At 37.1% G+C, this 21,352-nt stretch overlaps 1 protein-coding gene across 2 annotated transcripts in view; it reads right to left on the bottom strand.

The window, feature by feature from the left end:
* Window positions 1-21,352, bottom strand: part of LRRC1 (leucine rich repeat containing 1) — a 123,771-nt gene that overhangs the window by 23,540 nt on the left and 78,879 nt on the right. Inside the window, exons 4-8 of one of the 2 annotated variants that reach the window (XM_037519875.1) lie at window positions 17,772-17,861; window positions 4,881-4,937; window positions 4,543-4,606; window positions 3,825-3,899; window positions 1,218-1,362 (exon numbers count right to left, since the gene is read on the bottom strand). In XM_037519875.1, the coding sequence (XP_037375772.1) occupies window positions 1,218-1,362; window positions 3,825-3,899; window positions 4,543-4,606; window positions 4,881-4,937; window positions 17,772-17,861 (431 nt within the window). The remainder of the gene's footprint in view (window positions 1-1,217; window positions 1,363-3,824; window positions 3,900-4,542; window positions 4,607-4,880; window positions 4,938-17,771; window positions 17,862-21,352) is intronic. The other variant, XM_054698875.1, reaches the window with a different exon arrangement.

The following is a 21,352-nucleotide window of genomic DNA, read 5'->3' as shown; positions in this document are numbered from 1 at the left end:
AAGCAAACAGCTGGTTCATGATGGATCTTTAAGAACAGGAGATGCTTCCTGTACAGAAAAGAGACTTCAAACTTATTCCAGGAATCATCCTTTCTAAAAATCAATAAAGTACAGTTTATTTTGCCACCTATAAATGAAATGACAGTATAAAGAAGAACCTTATAATAAACTATTTATACATATGTTATGTAACAAATTTTTAAAACTCTTTCTGATTCTTTCTTTTCACCCATTTCAACTAGAAGATATAACAAATCTATTCCTCCTTCTTCATGACAGCCTTTGAAATGCTTTAAGTCAGCCATCTCCTGCCTCCTACTTCTTCCTATTCCCAGAAACGCAACATCCCTAGTTCCTACAATTGCTTTCAGATGCCATATAATTCTCAGTGAACCTTTCTGCCTAGCATCAAAATCCCCATCCATTTTCCAACCAGCTTTAACCAAAAGGCAATGTCCATATTCCTGCTCAGTTGCTACTATCAGTTACCACTTTCATCTTGACTAGATGCCAGAAAGGAAGTGGTTTTCTGTCACACAGCTTCTCTAAGCATTAAAAATGGTTCAAAAACTTCCTTTGATGTTAAGTTAAATGAAGGTCACAGTCGGCAACCCTATGATGACTATATGGTTAAATACCGTTTCTTACAATTTTTAAGTGGCTTTGCTATAATGGTACTGCCAGTTCACATCTGTTTATACCTTTTCTGTCTGTACTTATTTTTCTCATCCTGGACTGAATTCCTTTATGGTATAGGAAATGTCAGGACTAATTTTTTTTAAGGAAGCAAGCACAGCATGGTTTAAATAAATCAGTATCCTCAATGTGCTAGAGAAGATTCCATTCAGGCAGACCATTCTCCCTTTAATAGCCCTTCCCTAGGTCAAAGTTACTTTGTCATAAACATGTTCATATGTCTGAAACCTATTCTATTATGTGGGTCAATCCCTACTGAAATCATTGAAGTAAGATGTGAATGAAGTAGAAATGAGTCAACACTGGCAAGTACTAATTGCTACCAAAACAGGATGACAGAAAAACTTGCATAGAGGAAACAAATTGTATTAAACATACTTTGCATTACTTCTTTAAAAACAAACAAGGAGTTAACAAGAGGAGCCACGTCCCCAGCACCTGGAAGTGGTGACCAATCGGTCAAAGGGCATTCCAGATGGTCAAGACAATATCCAGCACCTTCAGTGATTTTCCATACGTACCAATGCCATCCGGAATCACTTCTAGTAAGTTCTGAGAAATGACTAAATCCGTTAATGAAGTCAGGCCACTGATTTCTTCAGGAAGTCTTTCCAACCTGTTTTCAGAGACATCTAGGCACAACAGGCTTTTCAGATTTCCTATTTCCTACATCAGTGACAAAGATAAAAAAAAAACTCATGCTTCAGCCTGCCATAGTACAGACAAAGACAAAGCACAGAATTTGTTACTGTGATTTCTCCCAATAAAATCCCAAAGCAGCCCTAACGTTGTGTGTGTGTGTCTGTCTGTGTGTGTCTGTGTGTGTGTGTGTATTGAATCGTGAAGACTGGAGTAAATTTCCAGACCCCTTCTGGTGAAAACAGGAAGCGGAATAAATCACATACGCAGAGTTGGGAGGGATGACAAGCCCTCTAATATCTAGGAAGTAGGAAATCATTCTCACCTAACAGATAAAGACACATGCAACAAGAGAGAACAAATGATTTTAGGAAGTTACTTCAATGACACAATTAGGAAAAAAAAAGAAAAACAGGCTAGAATACAGTTCTCCAAGTTTGCGATCAATCACTAAGTAGCTTACAGATCAGGGTGACCCTGAAATTTTCTTAAGAAACCATCTATTTTATATATCCTCTGCCAGGTAGTACTTATTACAACAAACATCCATGCAATTGCTCCAGTAAAACTGAAACATACTGATCCCCGCACACCTTAGCATTTAACATTAATAGAAAAGAGAAGCAACTATGCTGCTTTTAATGAAAGCAGTCTATCCAGATTGGGGAAAGCGCCAGTGGTCTAACATTCTACTCAAGAGTTATCTTATACTTTACATTCACAAAACTATCATTTTCTTTCTTATGCTGCCTCCACTTTCCCATTTCCACTGGCATGACATTAAAGTTCAGCTTTCACGCCCCATTCACCTGAGCCTGTTAGCTCTGGTCTTGGCTTCCCCACCCAAGTCTGTTCTACAACCTGTGCTCCCATGTTTCCCTCCTAGAATACAGCAGCTCTAGTCATGTAATCAGACCATCCTCCTACTGAAAAAAATCCACATAAGTACAAATTCCTCAATGTGTATTTAATTGTTCTGATCTATTCTTTCCATTCTATCTACTACCTTAAATGTATCCTATGACTGCCACTCCTTTATTTCCTGTTTATAAGAAACCAGATAACACCTCTGTTCATTTCAGATCCCTGAAGTCAGTCTACCTTTTTATTTATTCATTTTAACAATGTCTTTCTATCATTTTCTTTGTGTCATCATTGAAGACAGGAAAATGATCCTGATTTATACTGCCTGATGTGTTTAGTCCTGGTTTAACAGAAGTTTATACAAAAGAGGCAAATGAAATTTTTAAGTAATTCTGTATAACCTGATCATTGGAGCTTTGCATTCAGGGGGTGACCTTTCAAACTTATAGTCATTTCTAATCATTTATGCACATCTGTATACACATATTCTTCCCTTTTCATGTCTCATAAACGTGATTATTTTCCTGATAACTTCCTGGTATTTCCCCCCCATCCTTTGATTGCTGTATTAACCGGGATTTCCCCTACATTTCCTGCAGAAATCCAACTACTCATCAAATTCTCACCCACATCAGTTGTTGATCCCATTTTCCCAAATGCAGCCATCCAAGACCACAGAAATATTCATTAGTTCCTTAGCTCCAATAGTCATAATAAATGATGTCATGTCAATGCTATAACTACAATTAAAACTTTATTTAAGTACTTTCCTCTAGTGCTGCTCTGCCTGCATGGACGCGGCATTCCCCACCTAGAGCTCAGCTCCATCACAACTGGATCTCACAGCTGAGCAAAGACAGCACCTGTATTACTTTAAAAGCACCTAGACCATCATGAAATATATTATGACTTTAAAGACTGTAAGATAGAACAAGAAATAAAATTTAGTAATAATTGGAGAAAAGGAAATAAGAAGGGAACACGCCTACTTTTTGTTGTTATTATTGTTTGTTTTCTAGGTTTCTCTCATATCTAACCAGAAGGCAGATTTGCTTAATAAGACAATACAAGCTGGCTGTGTATTTAGTTCATACAAGGCTCCATTTCCTTTGGAACTTGGTTCCCACACTCGATAACAGTAGGAAAAACCTGAACATCATGACTTGCCAGCTAGCCCATAGGCAATACTGGAAAACACATAAAAGGCTTTAACACTGCTTTTACATCAACTATTACAGGGCAAAATGTGGTCAAAATTATCCCGTAACACTTGGCACATCACAAAAGTGGGAGAAACGCATACCACCAGAATCAGTGGGCCCAGTAATTTACAAATTTGCTGGGCTTGAAGTAAGCCATATGGGTAATAAGAATGAAATAAAATACAGAATTCAAAAACTAAAATATATATTTACCATCTTTAGAAATGGTGGGTTAAGTTTTGCATTTTTTTTTTATGGCAATGCAGCATGATGAATGCTCAGTGTATTTTTCCAAATGTGCTTTTTTCAACCAACATTTTTGGTTCTTAGAATCCCTCTTACAGAAAATCTCACATAGAAGCAGTGAATACACAAGGCCGTTGTTTTATATTCTGGAGGAGACAGTGTAAAATTACCACTTACCTGAGGTAATTCTGACAGCTGATTCCCATCCAACCAGAGATCCTTTAAGTGTAAGAGAGCTCCGATTGATTCTGGCTAAAACAAAAAAAATAATGTTATGACAACTAAGATCCAATTTTTAATCTTGCATTAAGAAAGATGGATTCCTAATTCTACAATAATTAGGTACCATGGCAAATAATCTGCTGAAACTTCTCAAATATCCTTCCCACAAATGCCCTCCATTTTCTCCAAGAATGTTAGTCATTTCCACTTATGCCCATCACCTCTAATCCTGAATCTCCCCACCCCTGAATTACAGCACTTAATTAATAATTAAACTTGCCTAGAAACCTTAATGTAGAATTGCAGCTACGAAAAGGGGACTGAGAGGAGCAGGTGGAAGGGGAAGGAAGCAAAGGGGAACAGGGACTCAGTCTGGAAGAGGATCATGGGTGATGTGGTGGCAGGCAGTGTGATAACTTACATTTATAGAGATGTGAACCCATAATCCTAAAACATACATTGCTGCAAATCAACACATTACCTCACTAAGCATAAAAAAGAAATGAGTTAAACTATGTGAACTAAAACACAGTCTTTAATTCTCCCAAGCTGTTGATATATATCTGAGGAAATACTGGGTTATAAGCACACCCAGAGAGCTCCCCTCCCAAATTTTGCGACCATTTACCACTTACAACAGTTAACTTCAAATCTCTCTTCAATACAGACTTACCAAATTATATATTTCATTGTTTCCTAAATCAAGTTCTTCAAGTCTCCGCAGTTGGGTAAGAGAGCTATTTAAAAAAATAAATAAATAAAAATCATCTCTTAGAACCCAGAAATGCTGAGTAATATAGTATTCCTCAGTTGGACTAGTTTCTAAAAATAAGATTTATTTGGATTTTATGGTAAACCTACAAAGGAAGGGCTATTAAGAGGAGGCTGGCATCTGTGACACTTTCCAAAAGACACAGAATCTCTTTGACAAAACATCTCTTTGGTTGTTTTTTAATGCTTAAAAAATTCATTCAGTGCAAAATTCTCCCCTTGTTTTCCCCAGAGACTCACTCAGGAAGATATGTAAGAAGATTCTCTCTCAGTTCCAGTGAAGCCAGGTTATAAAGACTAGAAATAAACAGAAGGAAAAAATTTAAGGAAAACTCCTGAGATTCTTCCTATCCCTGCTCCCCAAACACACACTATACAATAGCAATTCTTAATAAAACTTTGTACATCACTTCCCAGAGGAAAAGTATCTGTGCCCACCACCAATAACAATATAAAAAAAACAACATAATTTCTACCTCCCAAATTTTAATGTTCAATTTTTAAAAAGTATTATTATTATTATAAGGTACCCACATTCAAATACTCTGAACATTTGGGCTGTGGAAATAATTCACTAGGAAACAACCATTCCTGGAATGAAGATAGACACTGAGGATTGTGCTTCTAGACTTTAGAATGTCAAAAATGTGCTGCTGCCATAAAAAAACAGCAACGCCTTTACTCTTACAGAGCCCATAGCTTTTCTTCCAAACATCAGAAAGAGGCCATCCCTCCCTGTTTGACAGTAGCATCCCAATACTCTACCTAAGAGCATAAACTCACAGAGCACGAGGCAGCAGCACTATGGAAGTAATTGCCAGTTAGCTGCATTAGAGAGAATGTAACAAGGCACCTCACAAGTGCCTGAAACCCAGATAGGACCTGTCAATAAATGGCAGCTATAATAAAGTGACTTTTATTTTTATTAAACCTCAGAATGACACTCTTCTCAGCAGACTGTCCTGTCTCTCGGGTGTGATCCATGTCTGTGAGGAGCGTAGTGAAACACAGATGTTCTCCCACACACTGATTATCGGGGCCTAAAATCTTGACAGGCAGTGGCAATTCTGCATCACCAGAAACTCGTACATTCAAATGATGCCAACAGTGGCATAATGTATTGATTCAAAAACAACTGAGTAGTCTATTACTCAAACAGACACGGTACTGAGCTCCATACCAACTGAAAACTCAAGCTTTTGCCGACAGTAGCATCCAGATTTGGAAGACTTTCATTTGTAAGCACAGAGAACACAAGTAATCAGATGTTATTCTAACACTCAAATCTCTCTAAATCGTCCATTCTCCTTCTAATATAAGAGCCAGTGAGATGAATACTAACAAAGCTGGTTTCCTAACATCTAAAATGTAAGTTTGCTTTGCATGAACAGCATATATATATATAAACCTAAAGCCTCTGTGTCTGAGAATGTATTTTAATTACACTATGTTCAGATTCTGTATCTCCTCCAGTTTTAGAAAACAAAATAATAGTTTCCACCATTAAAGCAAGAACAAACTTGGTTTGTTCTATTTGTTCTATCAAACTTGTTCTAGGTTCTATTTTATAAATATTATCAATATGAACTGAATACCAAGAAAATGTCTTGTTTCTCAAGAAAATCTCACCAGGTAGGAAGCTACAGTTATCTAATTCTACTTTCTCTGGTCAAGTTACACAAAAGAAATAATGCAAAGGAAAGGGAGGTAAGAAGTATTCCACTCAAAAGCAATCTATCAATAAGGCTTGTATGAAACATTTTTAAAGTAATTGTAAATGATTTAAAATAAAGAACTTTAAATTTTCACGTAAAATCTGTCAGTTTTATTGGAGAGAGGGAAATCATTTGGTTAATCATTTCCACATTTGTGTTTTTAAAATTACTGACAGAACTGTCATGTTATCTTTTTTTTTTTAGAACTGTCATTTTATCTATTCAACTTTCATTACTCTCACACCTACTTTGACAAACTCAAGATCCAATAATTAAAAAAAGGGGGAAATCCCTCTTTCCTTCAAAAATTTTATTCATTGGGCATCATCAAAAGCATCTTAAAAGGCAGCTTTACACAGGTCTGACTGCTAAGTGTTAACCAAGGGAGGCAGCCTTGGTCTGAGGCTGCCGACCTGAAAGAGAGAACAGAGCAGGGAACAGGGCCCCCCAACCCCCCACCCAGGGCAGCAGGCACTATGTAGGGCCCCCATGTGTCATCTCATTTCGTTGATAACAGCCCAGAACACCAATGACTTGATGATACTACCGTAACACAATTAGGAAAGTGAGATTTTGTGTGAGGTCCACTAGACATCACCAAAGGCACAATTCAAATCTGGCCTAAAGCCCATTCTCCTGCCCCTCTACCTTAAGTCGCTTCAATGGTCTTCCATTCTTTTGAACTCTCTTTACAATATAAAATTTTAAAAACACTGTCAATTTTTTTCAGTTGAAGTGACACTGGTTTATAACATTATATGTGTGTAGGTGTGTGGCAGTATAAATCAACACCTGTAAACACCACATTATGTTCACCACCAGAATTCTAGCTCCATCCATCACCACAGAATTGCTCCCTTTCACCTGGTTTACTCACGCCCTTCCCCTTCCCTTTTGGTAATCACAATTTTTTTTTCTTATTCTAAACATTTGTAGTTTAATTTTTCATCCATTGGTTTACATTCTACATATAAGTGAACTCAGACAATATTTGCCTTTCTCTGAGTTATTTCACTTACCATAATATGACAGGATTGCATTTTTTTTAGCAGAGTAGTATTCCATCATGTGTATATATATACCATATACTCCTTTACCCAATCATCTGCTCATGGGCACTTAAGTTATTTATAACTCTTGACTACTGTAAATAATGCTACAATGAATGGGAGAGAGGTCATATCTGTCTTTGAATTAATGTTTTTAAATTCTTTGGCTCATATGGTATTTCTATTCTTCATTTTTTTTTTTTGAGGACTTGCAATTAAGAAAAATGCCTACCGGGCCTCCCTGGTGGCACAAGGAGTTAAGATGCAATCTATGAAGCAATCTGCAGCACAAGTTCAAGCCCCAGCCAGGTAGCTACCCACATGGTGGGGCAGACCTCTCCTGACTTGCCTGCTGCTCCTCTCAGCAGTGTATTTCAGTCAGTCTGCCTGTTCTGTTCCCCACTATGTCTCTGGTGACTCCTCTTAGGCCCACTCCTCTGGCCTGTATCCCAGTTCTTATATGCATAAATAAATCTTTTTTAAAAAATGCCTATCAATTTCAGGCAAACAAGTTTTACCTTCTTAACCACAGCAAAGATTTTTGTTGAACTGTCATTTTAAAAATATGACACACATTTATAAAGTATCTTTAAATTTTGTCTTGAGAGAAGGTATAAACCAGTTACTAAAATTAAATAATACTTGAGCAGAAATACTGCAAAATGCCAGATTCACAGATATACAGAACTTAATAATAATATGTTAGATCAAAAGCATAAAGCCCATCCCATCATAACACCCAAATATAATAACCTGTTAAGTAAAAAAAGTTCTAACCATAAAACATCTTAATTTCTAATATTTTGGAATATCAGATAAAATATGGATGTACAGATGTTACAAAATATACATATTTTGTAGCCTTACAAACATAAAAATTAATTTAAAATAAAATATATGATATTTTTAAAAGATTTTATTTATGCAAGAACTGGGGTACAGACCAGAGGCATGGGAGGGTGAGAGACTTCACCAGAGAGAGAGAGGGGAGCAGAACAGGCAGATGGACCAAAAATACTGCTGAGGGGAGCAGTGGGCGAGACAGGAGAGGTCTGCCGCTCCATGTGGTTATCTCCCTGGCCAGCTGGGAACTGAACCTGCACTGCAGACGCTGCGGACAGCTTCAGAGCACTGTGCTCAACCCACTGTACTACTGGGGAGGCCCTATAATAGACTTTCTGAAGTAAGCTTTCTGCATCAGTTTAGACTACTCAAAATGAAGAACTCAGACATTTAGTTAGACTCCCCAGACTCAGTGCCAAAAGTGAACCCTAAACTGGGCACACTGGTCTGAGAGGTAAGAAACCTGAGGCTCAAGTTCTGGTTTGACCCTCACTGACCAGCTGGATTTGCTCAGTGGAGGTATTTCACTATTGTACCCCAATTTTCCCTAAAATAAATATAATCCTATCTACCATGGCAGTTAGAACCTAATATATTTTCCCTTCAAGTTAGCAAGGCCAGTTTATACCTTATTTCCATGAGACAGCCTCTGTCCCTGAACACAGTTGGCTAGCTTAGCAGTGTGATCAGAGTCTTCTGTAAAGACTATTACAAGATGCCATTAATCCCTGGAGTCATCTCCACAATAGAAGGCCTCCTTGAAGGACTAGAGCTGCTGACGCCTGTCAACTTTTCACCAACCACACAGTGCCCTTAATTGTCTGTGTGCTGACAGGGAACAGAAAGTAAAGAAACAGTTTGACAACTGACTCCCGCCTCCTAAGTAAGCTCAAACCTCAGGGTATGATCTAAGCTAGTCAACTGATGTAAAAGAGGATCTGCCTGAAAGAAGATATAAACCAGAGACATTAATACAAAGTTGAACAAATAGTCTTCAGAATATAGCATCTTCAACCAAACTTCAGGACCCTGCCTGTCCCATCAAGGAAACATATTCAATTCAACTCAAACATCTCTGCCTCTCTTCTAGCACCTAATTAAGAACACACTGCTGAGAAAGGCTGAACATGATTCTGTCTACTTCAGAGGTCAGGTTCATAATCACTGGATCAAGAAAAACAAGGAGATCCTAACAATTAGACATTTGCTGTGCAATATGAGAATTACTGGTCTTTCATATTCGTACTACTAATTATGATATTGGCAGTTTAATATATGACAGATACTGTGGTAAAAGCACTACAGGTTCCCCTTTTCTGGATGAAAAAGAGAAAGCAGAGAGAGGGTACCTGAAGAAGGGCTTATATCACTGGTGATGGACAAAGTCAGGATTCACCAAGGAATCTGCATTTTTAATCACACACCATCTGCTGTCTCACTTTTTGAGTTGTTGTGTGAATTCTATGAGCAGGTAATTAATTAAATATTAGTAAGACACTGTCAGTATTAAGTTTTCCTCTCACCACTGTCCCTCATCTAGTCATCTATCCAGCTTCTATGGTACCACTGAGACCCTTCTTGTAAGAAATCACCATTTTTTTGTTATTTATTCATGTATTTATGCAGTTTTCTTTTATGTAAAGCCATAAGACATGAATATGTAATTTTATCTCTATTTTTCATACAAAAAGTAACATTACACACATCTGGCACTTGGCTTTCCTCACATCACAGAATTTTGTCTCATTTCTTATTTATATATAGTAGGTATTTTGTCTTTGTTTTTTTTTACAATCACTTACATAGTACTTGCTGTCTATATATACCTTAACTTTTTTAATCATTCCAATATTAAGAGATACTTTACCCTTCAATTTTGGTTTCTGGCAAATTAAATTTCATTCTATTAGAATGACCTCCTCTTGCTCCTACAGAAAAAACATGATTTTCCATTCTCCCTGTAACTCCCACCATTTCTAACACCAAATGGGGTTAAAACAACAACAATTAATAAGCTCCCGCAGGAAAAAAATGCGTTGAAGCATTTCTTCTTAGCACACTTATGTTTTACAAATGCATGATAGCAGGGACAAAAACTGTACTCTGAAATTCAGAATGTAGGGCAACTGTATTTTTAGGACTCTATTTCAAGGACTGGATAAAGTGGTTACTTTAAGAATTTACATCTGTTCTCCACTATATTTTTTTTAATGCTTTTTAATCCACTTAGATTTTTTTTTCCATTTTGTGGCCAACTCATTTAAAAACTTAAGAAAAAATAAATTAAGGTAGTCCAAGCAAATGACAGTATATTATAAAACCATTAAAATGTAACATTTATAAACATTTATGGCAATAATATTTGATGGGGGAAATAATATTGATGGAGATAAGAGGACTTACACATTTACAATATTTCTGCTCTTTTAATACCAAATTAGTGTTTTAAAAATCTCTGGTTACAAATTTCCTTATGGTGATCTAGCTCTACAAATTTTTCTAAAAATCTTGATTTTTTTTTTAAATTTATTTATACAAGCACTGGGTACAGTCAAAAGCACAGGAGGGTGAGAGAATTCACCAGAGCCAGAGCAGGGAGCAGAACAGGCAGACAGAGGGAGGACACTGCTGAGGGGAGCAGCGGGCATGGCAGAAGAGGTCTACGCACCATGTGGGACCCTCACCGGTGGCCGGGGATCAAACTGGCACTGCAGAGGATGTAGGCAGCTTCGCAGCCCAGCACTCAACCTGATTTTGATTTTGAAACAATATTTTACAGCAATTCCCAGGCGTCAATAAAGAACACTGAGTAAGGCAACAATTTTCAAAAATAAGATTTATTCCTCTTGGGCAGCACCTAATACATGGGTAAAAGCCTGCACTAGACCTTATGGCTAAGGAACACACTCAGTCCTAGACCACTCAAAATGAAGTTACCATTCCCCAAAGTAGCAGACACAAAATCAGACCCACATGCTTTATTTCAATCTGAGAACCCAAGAACTATCTACTTGTTCTACTCTACTAGCTAATAAGATGTCTATTGATAGTAACTTTTTTGTGGCTGAGAACTATATTTTGTGCACTGTACCAGTCCATTACATATATTCCTTCTCGACAATGCTATCTTTGGAAGAAGAAACTTAACTGGGTAGATTTATTTAGATATGTTGGACTGATATTTGGATACTTTTTACTTTTTTTTTTTTTTTTTTTAGTGGGAAGAGGGTTATTAGCTTCTTTCATGAGAAAGGATATGAAGTGTCACGGCTGTAGTTACATAAAGACAAAGCAGCATGCCCCCACACAGAAGCATAGGCTTCCCCGGTGCTCAAAATTTTCTATTAGTTCCCACTGGTGTTTCTGTAACCTTTCAAAACTTTCACTCCCAGTGTACTTTATCTGAATCTTCTGGAGACCCTGGATACTGGATACATGAACCAGTAGCCACGTACCAGTAATTACGAAAAAATGACCTTAGCACATCACTCGTAAAGCTGTTACAGAGTACTTCCTGCAAGAACTAGATCAGTTTTCCAGGTATAATATCACCTTTCAACAGTACTAACTTCAGGGTTGCCTAAGGTCCATTCTTATTTTTCATTGAAATATAATAGACATACTATAAACCTTTTTAATGTGTACAAGCAGTGGCTTTTAATAAACCCACACAATTGTACAAACACCAATACTATCTAATTGCAGAAAATTTTCATCACCCCCAAAAAAGAAACCTCATACCCAACAGAAGTCATTCCGAAGTATTTTATTCTTTTTTTTGGTGCTTTGTAAATAGAATGGTTTTCTTAATTTCATTTCTAGATTGTTCAAATGCTCATACACAGAAATACAACTTTTCTATATTAATTTTGTTAGATTCAATTATCAGCTCTAGTAGATTTTTGTGGATTCCTTAGAATTCTCTATATAGATTACATCCATCTTCAGGCAAACCCATTTCTGAAAAGTGAAAAATGCAGTATATAATTTACTTGAGTAGAAACTGAGACAACTAATCTCAAGAAAAATATTTTCAGTATTAATATACCCTTTAGGAAGACATTAATACATTGTACCAATACAGAAAGACGACTTAAAAGCAAAATTATCCTTCCTGACTTTAACAATGGAATCTCCCAAATGTTTTTAGTGAGTGTCAAGTTAAAAAGTCATCAGTCAGGAGGTACAATTTACAAGGGCATATTTGAAAAAAACAATTTTATTCATATAGTTCTCTTAAAGTATATCCAAGCCTGGGAACTCTAAGACTCCTCTGCACATGTCTCCTTCTTGCTGCCTTTCCAGGCCAATTGGCATCTTCAATGATATGTAGTCATTTATTCATTTTACTCCAACCTATTCTAAAAGGGATTTAAAGAGATATTTGCAAAGTATAAATATGCAAAAATTTTGATGAAAAAAGAAAATTAGAGTCCTGGGAGGAAGGAAGGAATTAATGTGTTCATTGTGAGATAAAATGTGGTACAGAAAATGCAGTTTTTTCAAGGAAAAAACTAAGTTCAAATCTCTGCTCTACCATCTACCGGTGACACAAACCTGAGCAGACTATTTATTCCCCCTGTCAAGACAAAGCCAATGAGGCTCCAGAGGGTAAACAGTAATCATGTGAGAACAGGTGTTGTAAAGTGTCTGTATCTAACAAAGCATCTATCCCACTGTAAATGTCAGCAACCCTCCTCGCCCAGTTCCTCAGTTCCCTTCATCATGTTGAAATCAATGCAGCTGCTCTTACTGATCATGGGAATTAATTCTGAGCTCTCTGGCAACAAAAGCAGAAAAGGAAATGTGATGTCAGAACAGTTATTAAAAGGAAAATTCTTACCAGTTCTTCTGGTAAGGTATTTTTCCCTAAAAATACATATTTTTTAAACCACTCCCTAATGATTCCTTATACTGGGGATATAATGCAATATTAAAGAACAATAATTACTCTTCATTAGAAGGATCCTTCCCATAACAGCAATGGAAACAGTTTTTCATACTTATTTCTTTATATCGAATTGTTACAGAAACTGAGTGTGCAGCAGTAAGCCAAAACATGTGACTGTGCAGGAACAGGCTAATGTGGTCCTCGAACCAAGCTTCCAGACCTAAATGGATTACCCATGATGTCAGGGTGGAAGCAAGCAGGGTGAAGGTGGTAACACTGCACGCCTTGACACACACATTGTTAAGTGTGTCAAGCAACACCAGGGTCAAAACAGACACAGAGAGTTTAACAACTGAGACCCCCCCCCACTATTGCAGGGTACAAGGTGACCCAGGTGCACACACTAATTACATACACACAATTAAATACTGAACAAATAGATTTCCGTGTACAAAGGACTAAATTGCTAATTATGTGGGCAGAAAAGGGCAGGTCAGGGAACCTGCGATTTGGGGATCTATTTTACCTCTTCCAATCACTGGAGAATGCTTGACAAAAGAGGCAAAATTTCAAATCGTTAGGTAAGAAATAACCTCACCCAGTTTGGAAAGAGAGGAGACAAGTTAAAGTTCATTTTTCCGAAGGGCTTTGAACCCCCCTGCTTGTTTTGAGCAAACCTGGGTAGGATCTACATTACAATACAAACTCCACAATGCATACTACCATGATGAACAGGTATGTGAAACAGTGATCTGCAAACCTATCTTGAAAATATTTGCAACAAGCATTTTTAAAAGCAAATATTATATGTAATACCAATACCAAAATAAAATAGTTAATAACAGAGTTGTAAACAGGTCTCAGCACAGTCTACCCAGCAGGGCACTGGTTAACTCTTCACAATGCCCTGAAAAGCTGGCCTGCTAAGGGCCCAACAAAGCAGTCTGAGAACCATTAGTCTCAGGCTTAAGTGACTCCCAGACATTCTATACCAGAATAGTGATGGTCTCCATATATTTAAGAGTAAACTTCATAATCCTTAGTTATTTTTAAAATATATATCCTATGTATTATATATAAATATATACATATATTTAAAGTAGAAGATAAAAACCAAAGAAAAGCATTTACTAATATTTTATTAAAGATTCAAAATTCTCTTTGGTCCTCAGTGAGAAAGCAATGGGATCGAAAATCTTTTATTATTATTAATAATAATCTATTATTTTGTTTTACATTTAGGGACAAAACAATTGATTCTAAATTGTTTTGACACTTGATCAAATCGCTATAATGGATAAAAAAAGATATTTTGCAAAGGTAGATCAAAAACTGCATCTATCTACAGCATTTATTAATCATAATGCCAATTTTTAACCATCCTGATTATGAAAAAGGATTTTGTAAAAAAATTGACCAATACATTACCATCACCCCGGCCATCAATTGCTTGTTCATGAAAACTTATCAGAAAGCATGGCATTTTTTAAATTGTAAAAAGAGTGTTTAAAACAAGCCAGTCAGGGTAAGTTAGTTCCTCAACATTAAAAATCACCTTTACTTTGAAGGACTAGAAATGTGGTAATGTGCCATCATAAAAAAGGGTCAGCAAGTTTGGAACAAATTTATTTTGGTAAAAGAAAGGTGTGCTATTTTGCATGAAGTAGCCCATATTCCTCCTCTGTGTACTTCAAAAGATTTTCATGATCATTCTTCTTCTCATTACAAGGTATTATAAAGATTCTACTGCAACTTGCTTAACCACCCTGATGGCTTGGTTACCTGACATTGTAACCACAGAGTGTATAACAGAAACAGGAATGCTTCCCAATGAACTGAAAGCACAGTCACCAGCATCAGTGAAGCAGGTTTCTGTCCATACACTAATGTCTGATGCTGTATACCCCCCAAATACTCACAGCAGTGCACTCAGGTACTCAAGATAGCAACAACACATAGCTATTGTGCACCACGGCACCAGGCGAGCAGCAGCAGACTGAGAGAAGCTCTGCAGAGTATTTTACGTTTGAGAGTTACATGGTCATAGCAGCTCATAAGTTCAACTTCTACATTAGACAACACATCCCTTTCAGGACATCCCATCTTTGCAAAGCTTGGTTTTCAGCAATTGCTGTGATAAAAGTCAAGGACCCAGCTGACAGTCAATATGTGAAAGGAAGTGAGGTGGCAGTTTGAGACTCTGAGCAGTGCCCAACAGGTATCCCTATCTCATTGTAAATAATTAGGGATATTTAAGAATAAAATAAAAATGCCCATTCTTTCAATTTACTTGTACTGTGTTTTCAAACACTATTCAGTTGTTAGGACAAAAAAACACTTAAATTGTTTGGACCTAATTATTTAATAACAGAACTGTTAGGTATTGCTAGAATCATTAAGAAAAAGCTACTCAGGCCAGGGAACTGAGTATCCAATTATGATGGCAGATGAGTAGAAATACACAGCAGAGCCGCACCCAATTCCAACTTTGCATCAAGCCCCAAGCACCCCTCTATGACACGATGGGAACAATGCTTAAGGGGGCCCCAGCTTCAAGATCCCAGGAGCCTGCTTGTCCCTTCATAAGGGTTTGGGTCTCTCCTCCACTCTGGGTACTCCTATTCAACCTGAGGGGTCCAAGCCCTTGAGAAACCCACAGCTTTGCTGCTTGATGCCAAGTACTAGGCTAGGTACCAAAAGGAAAAAATGAAGTGCTAGTTCCACTGATGTTCAAAATGCAGATGCTAAAGTGGCTGAGTCATTTGACCAAATAAGCAGGTATGAGTTACTGCAAAAATCTCTTAATTCAAACTCCACAAATATCGCGGCAGGTATCAATAATTTAAATGGCCATTTCATATCTTTCTTAATTTTTTTGGAATATAAAATATTTGTGCCTTGTTTACAAAACCACGCTATCCCTGAGAAGTTGTTTGGTGACTAAACAGTTAAATGCTCTAACAAAATTATTTGGGCCTTCTTTGGAAAGTTGAAGAATCGTTCCTAAGTTTCAGATAATAATTTGTTTAAAGTATAGCATACTTCTGCATTTATGAGGTCTCAACAATTCACCATTCCAACTATTTCCAGTGCCTTTTCAGCATGGTGTAAGACACCAACACCATAGGTAGCCCACCTTCTCCACTGAGGTGTTTATTCCTTTGACAGTTTCTTTCTACTAAGTAAAAAGAGCTATTACTCTAGCATGCATGAATCTTAAATCCACATGGTACACTCTTTTGCTATGGTAACAAAAATTATTACCAATCAGGAGCTGGAAACTCTCTTTCTCATTTAATTGCATAAATTGACCCAATGACAATCAGCTCATTCAGTTACATGACACCCTATCACTATCACCACCACCATGTCCTTACTTCCCGAGTGATCATTCACCCCAGCATTCAAACTCAAAGTAGCATTTTATTTTGGAAACAACTAGTATACATTAGGTTGCAATAGGAACACAAGCTGATTAAGTCTAAAAACAAAATACTACCACTATTATTGGTAGAAAATGCCTACACACAACAACTCCTGAACATTGGTACAGACATTAACAGAAAAGATGGGACAAAGATTATTGTAATTTATTCTAAAATGATTATTTAGTAACATTCTCCATTAAAACCAAGCAGTGGGAATTGAGAGGGCACTCTGGTTTAATAAGAATATATTTTCCTTCAAAACATTAAACTTTTTTTTAAAGACTTCAAGTGAAAGGAGCGAAGGGCACTGGTAGAGAAAGGAGGGAAGTTACTGAGGGAATCATATACCAGAGACACTGAGGAGCAGGAAGACAGTGTCAGTTTGGGTTTGTAAACGGCTATTACATGAATTAGAAATATGTTATTTGATACAGAAAAAGTGAAGATCAAGAGCAGAAAATCCCCGGTAAAACACTGTTTCCTCTGTAACTGGTACCATGATTTAACTCACTGTATGTCCTGGAGGTACAGATAAAATCTGCTAAGATAATGCAATTAATTCATCTTTGGGGATGTATAATAGAACATTTATTCACCAGCATACAATTTGTTCAAAGGATTTTATTTCTTGCCATGGCTGTTCTCCCTGACCACTAAGCCAGCAATGTGGAAATGTGCCCATCCCATCTCACCCTTGTCCCCATTCCAAGCTTGCTCTCCAAATGTACCATTCTCACTCCCTAGTGTCAGGCCTAGGGGCTCAGCACACTGTCAGAAACAGCCTCTGTTCAGGGACACAATGGAGTTTCTTCCTGGCTCTCTCCTGTTGCATGGTTTAAAATTACTGAGAGTGAAGTTTCTACAGACTTTACTAACCACCTATATGATACATGTGACTTTTTTTAAATTAATTACTCTGAAATCCATCTGTTTAAAGAAAGCTTCCTAGCCAAACAAATTAGGTTTTTCACTAGGAACAAGTAACAGCATTCTTTTAACCATTAAAATTTAGAGGCAACTAGAAAACTAAAAAAACATGGGAGGCTGGCCCACAAGACCTTCTTTAGAGTGATATTGAAGACTGGGTGAGTGGCTTTCTGAGTAGAAAAACACAAACTGTAAAAGGAGAGGAAGGTGGAGTTGAGTATTTGAGGATATAGATACCTTTTCACCCTTATAGATATAAACATGACTTGAAAACTTACTTGCCAATATTTTCGGGCAGGGACTGCAATGAGATGTCATTTACAGAAAGACATGTCAAATTCTGTAATTCAGGAAAACTTTCTGGTAATCTGAAAAAAAAAGTTATTTGAAAAATGCATATACAGTGCATGATGATGTCTTCTGTATGCTAACTGAAATAAACCTCTAAACATTCTATGATATATGGCATGCCTGCCCTGTCTTCCTAAATATAGCATTATAAGGGAAAAAACAAGAACTTTGTCTACCTAAAAAACACAGGAGATGATAAATACATGTTATAGGGTGATCCAGAAATAATTAAATGGTGAAAGTATGAAAGCTAAAGGGTGAAAAATGTGAATCTGAGTGCGCTATAAAAAAAAATAATAATAGCTGCTGCAGCTAAAAGTGCCTAAAAGAGAAAATACTTCATTGATTAGCAGAAAATGAAGAGAAATTTTAGCCCACAAGATTGTAAGAAAACACAAGACAGCTGCTCAATAATTTATCCCCCAGAGTAAAAGCTATGGATTTGTGAGACTTGAGCAGCTGACAACCAAGTGCTACTTCCATAACATTTTTTACCTCCATTTAAGATGCCAATCATTTGAGATAATTACATGTTTTGATATGTTCTACAGAAAAAGAAAATTTTAGACTTCCCTTAAACTCTACAGAACAGCAAAGTTCCAAAATAAAATAATTCTTATAAAACATATAAAGAAAGTTTACTTTCAATATTTCTATGGTTACCAGTATTAAGGAGAGAAACAAACTACTGAAGTCAAAAAGCCCTAAATGCATCTAAAATGCTGAAGGTCGTTCTACGGAAACCAGCTAATAAAGATGACAGAACATGTAACTCATTTTCTCATGGTGGAGGTTGGTGGGTGGTGGATTTCTTGCCTTAGTGATAGTCTCTAAATTAAACTCACTACTTCCCTTTTTCTAGGTTCATTTCTTAAAAACAAATCCTAGGTTACTGTTTGACTTTTAACATAGGTAATTCCAAACATCAAGCCAAATCTAAGTCCTACAAGACAAGAGACCCCAGAAAACTGGCATTTTCATAATTACTGAATCTCAGGAAAAGTTTTTACGTAGTTGAAACCTCATCCATAGTTTAACAGATATGAGATATTTTACTTATTAATCAAAAAGTGAGACTTACCTATTCTGCCTGGATTTTTACCAAGAAGTATATACTATTTTATAATCTTAAAACTAGCAAAAATGATCTTAAATATAGAGAAAAATATTTTTGCTTGCTGATTTTGCTTTTTTCTGGCTGTTACGTGATGTGTGATATGATGAGGAAGCACAGACCCAGGTTAGGAGAAAGGAATTCTAGTCTGAGCTGCCACTCAGAGGTTGCACGATTGAGAAGTCATTTAATTTCTCTGAGTCTCAGTTTCTTCAGCCATAAAATAAGTCATTAAATAACTTTAAAGGTCCCTTCAACTCACAGCTACTATCTGAATTCTTTTTTTAAAGATTTATTTAGTTATGCATATAAAAGCTGGGGTACAGGCCAGAGATGTGGGGGGTGAGAGGATTCACCAGAGATAGAATGGGGAACAGGGCAGATTGACTGAAGAACACTGCTGAGGGGTGCAGCGGGTGAGACAGGAGAGGTCTGCTGCGCCATGTGGTTTCTCCCTGGCCAGCTGGGGATTGAACTTGTGCTGCAGAGGCTGCAGATTGCTCCATATTGCGGTGCTTAACCCGCTGCACCACCAGGGAGGCCAATACTGTCTAAATTCTGAAAAGAGTGCACCTGCCAAATTAAAATGGCTTTCCTTTAAGAAACTTGCCAAACATGAGTCCAGGGCAAAAACCAGACAAGGCCTCATACAATGTGGGTGTCTTCTAGTCAAGAGTTTTGAGACAATGGTAAAGCCATCTCAGACATCAGGAAAGGGAGACTAAAGAAGTAGGAAAGGGGATTAAGTAATTGAATAGTTAAAAAAAAAAAAAAACCCTCAAGAACACCATAATGAGTATTTCCCAAGTGTCTAATCCAACAAGTGACCTTAAGTGCAATAAACATTGGCAGAGCAATTACTCCACTGCAGAAATTATAGTAGGGAATACAAGTGAACTTTCTCAACCTAGTTGAAAAGTCTTGGTCAAAGCAGTAACTTAAATGTAAATTTCAAGTGTTGTGGAAGGAAATATGTAGAGTGTTATAGGCTGCGGGGGGGGGGGGAACTACAGGGAGTAACAGGAAAGGCGTCACAAAGAAACATGATGCTCCAGCTGCAAACTGAAAGGAGGGTGAGAGCTGGCACAATCAAGAAAAGAAGGGCATGAAATGATTGACCTACGCGTAATTTATTACAGCAGAGCATGAGGTCTGACATGGGCAACTGAAGGCAATAAAGTGGAAAGACACGTCAAGGTCAGACGGAAGGAGAGGAGGCACGCACAGCACATCAAGGAGCTTACACTTTATTTTATAGGAACAGGAAGCTACATAAATATTGTGGAAAAAAAACTTATAGAAATGATGGTCAAAAAAAAAAAAAAGAAAACTTAAGGATATGGGCAATTCTCAAAGGTATGAGGTGGTATCTCACTGTGATTTTGATGCTCGCAAGGGTGTGGAGAAATCGGAACCTTATTACACCCTGGGTGAGGATATAGGATTGGTCCAGCCCCATGTGTGCAGACTCCTCAAAAGACTAAAAATGGACCACCACATAACCCAGTAATTTCAATCCTAGGTATTTATCCAAGGAGCACAAAAACACTCATTTGAAAGGAACCTGCACTCTTATGTTTATAGCAACACTATTTATAATAGCCAAGATATGGAAACAACCTAAATGCACCAGAACAGATGAATGGATCAAAAAGATATGGTGTATATACACACAATGGATTACTACTCTGTGATAAAAAAGATAAATCCATGGGATTTGCAACAACATGGATGGAACTGAAAGGGATTATTCTATGTGGAGTAAGTCAGGAGAAAGATAAATATACCAGGTGGTTTCGCTTACATATGAAATCTAATGAAACCACACAAAGGATTAGACAAAGAGAAACTCTAAGAGTGACCCCTAAAAGCAGCCTGTAAATCTAAGGCACTCAGGAGGGAGGGGGAAGAGTAGAAAACCAAGGGGAGGAGAGTGCAGGGGTAGAGGCTGTGGGCACTTTGGCAGTGGAGAAACTATACTGACCACGCCTGAGGGGAGAAATCCTGTATCGTGAAAAAATAAGCAAGGATGTTTAAAATTTTTTTAATTAATTTTAAAAAAGACTTGGAGACAGTGATAAGTAAGAAAACTCCTAAGTTAGAGCTTAATACAATTACTATTTTTTCCTAAAAATAAATGTTATTAATTTAATCACTGAAATTCAAAAGAAGAAAACCTAAGTATTTTTTTTTTTTTTTTTATTTTATTTTTTTTTTTTTTTAAATTTTTTATTTATTTATTTACTTTTTTAAGTTTAATTTTTTTTTTTAAATATTAAATTTTATTTTTATATTCCCCCATACAATTGCAAACGCCCCATTCTGACCCCAATCCTTCCCCTCCCGCCCCCCACCCCCAAAAAGTGTCTCTGGTTCATAGTTTTTTGTTGATTT

Source organism: Talpa occidentalis, unplaced genomic scaffold (assembly GCF_014898055.3).
Source record: "Talpa occidentalis isolate TD23 unplaced genomic scaffold, MPIMG_talOcc4v2.1 talOcc4.2, whole genome shotgun sequence".
NCBI classification, from domain to species: Eukaryota; Metazoa; Chordata; class Mammalia; order Eulipotyphla; family Talpidae; genus Talpa; species Talpa occidentalis.
Note: the sequence above shows the minus strand (reverse complement) of the source record. Positions and strands in the feature narration are given on the sequence as shown.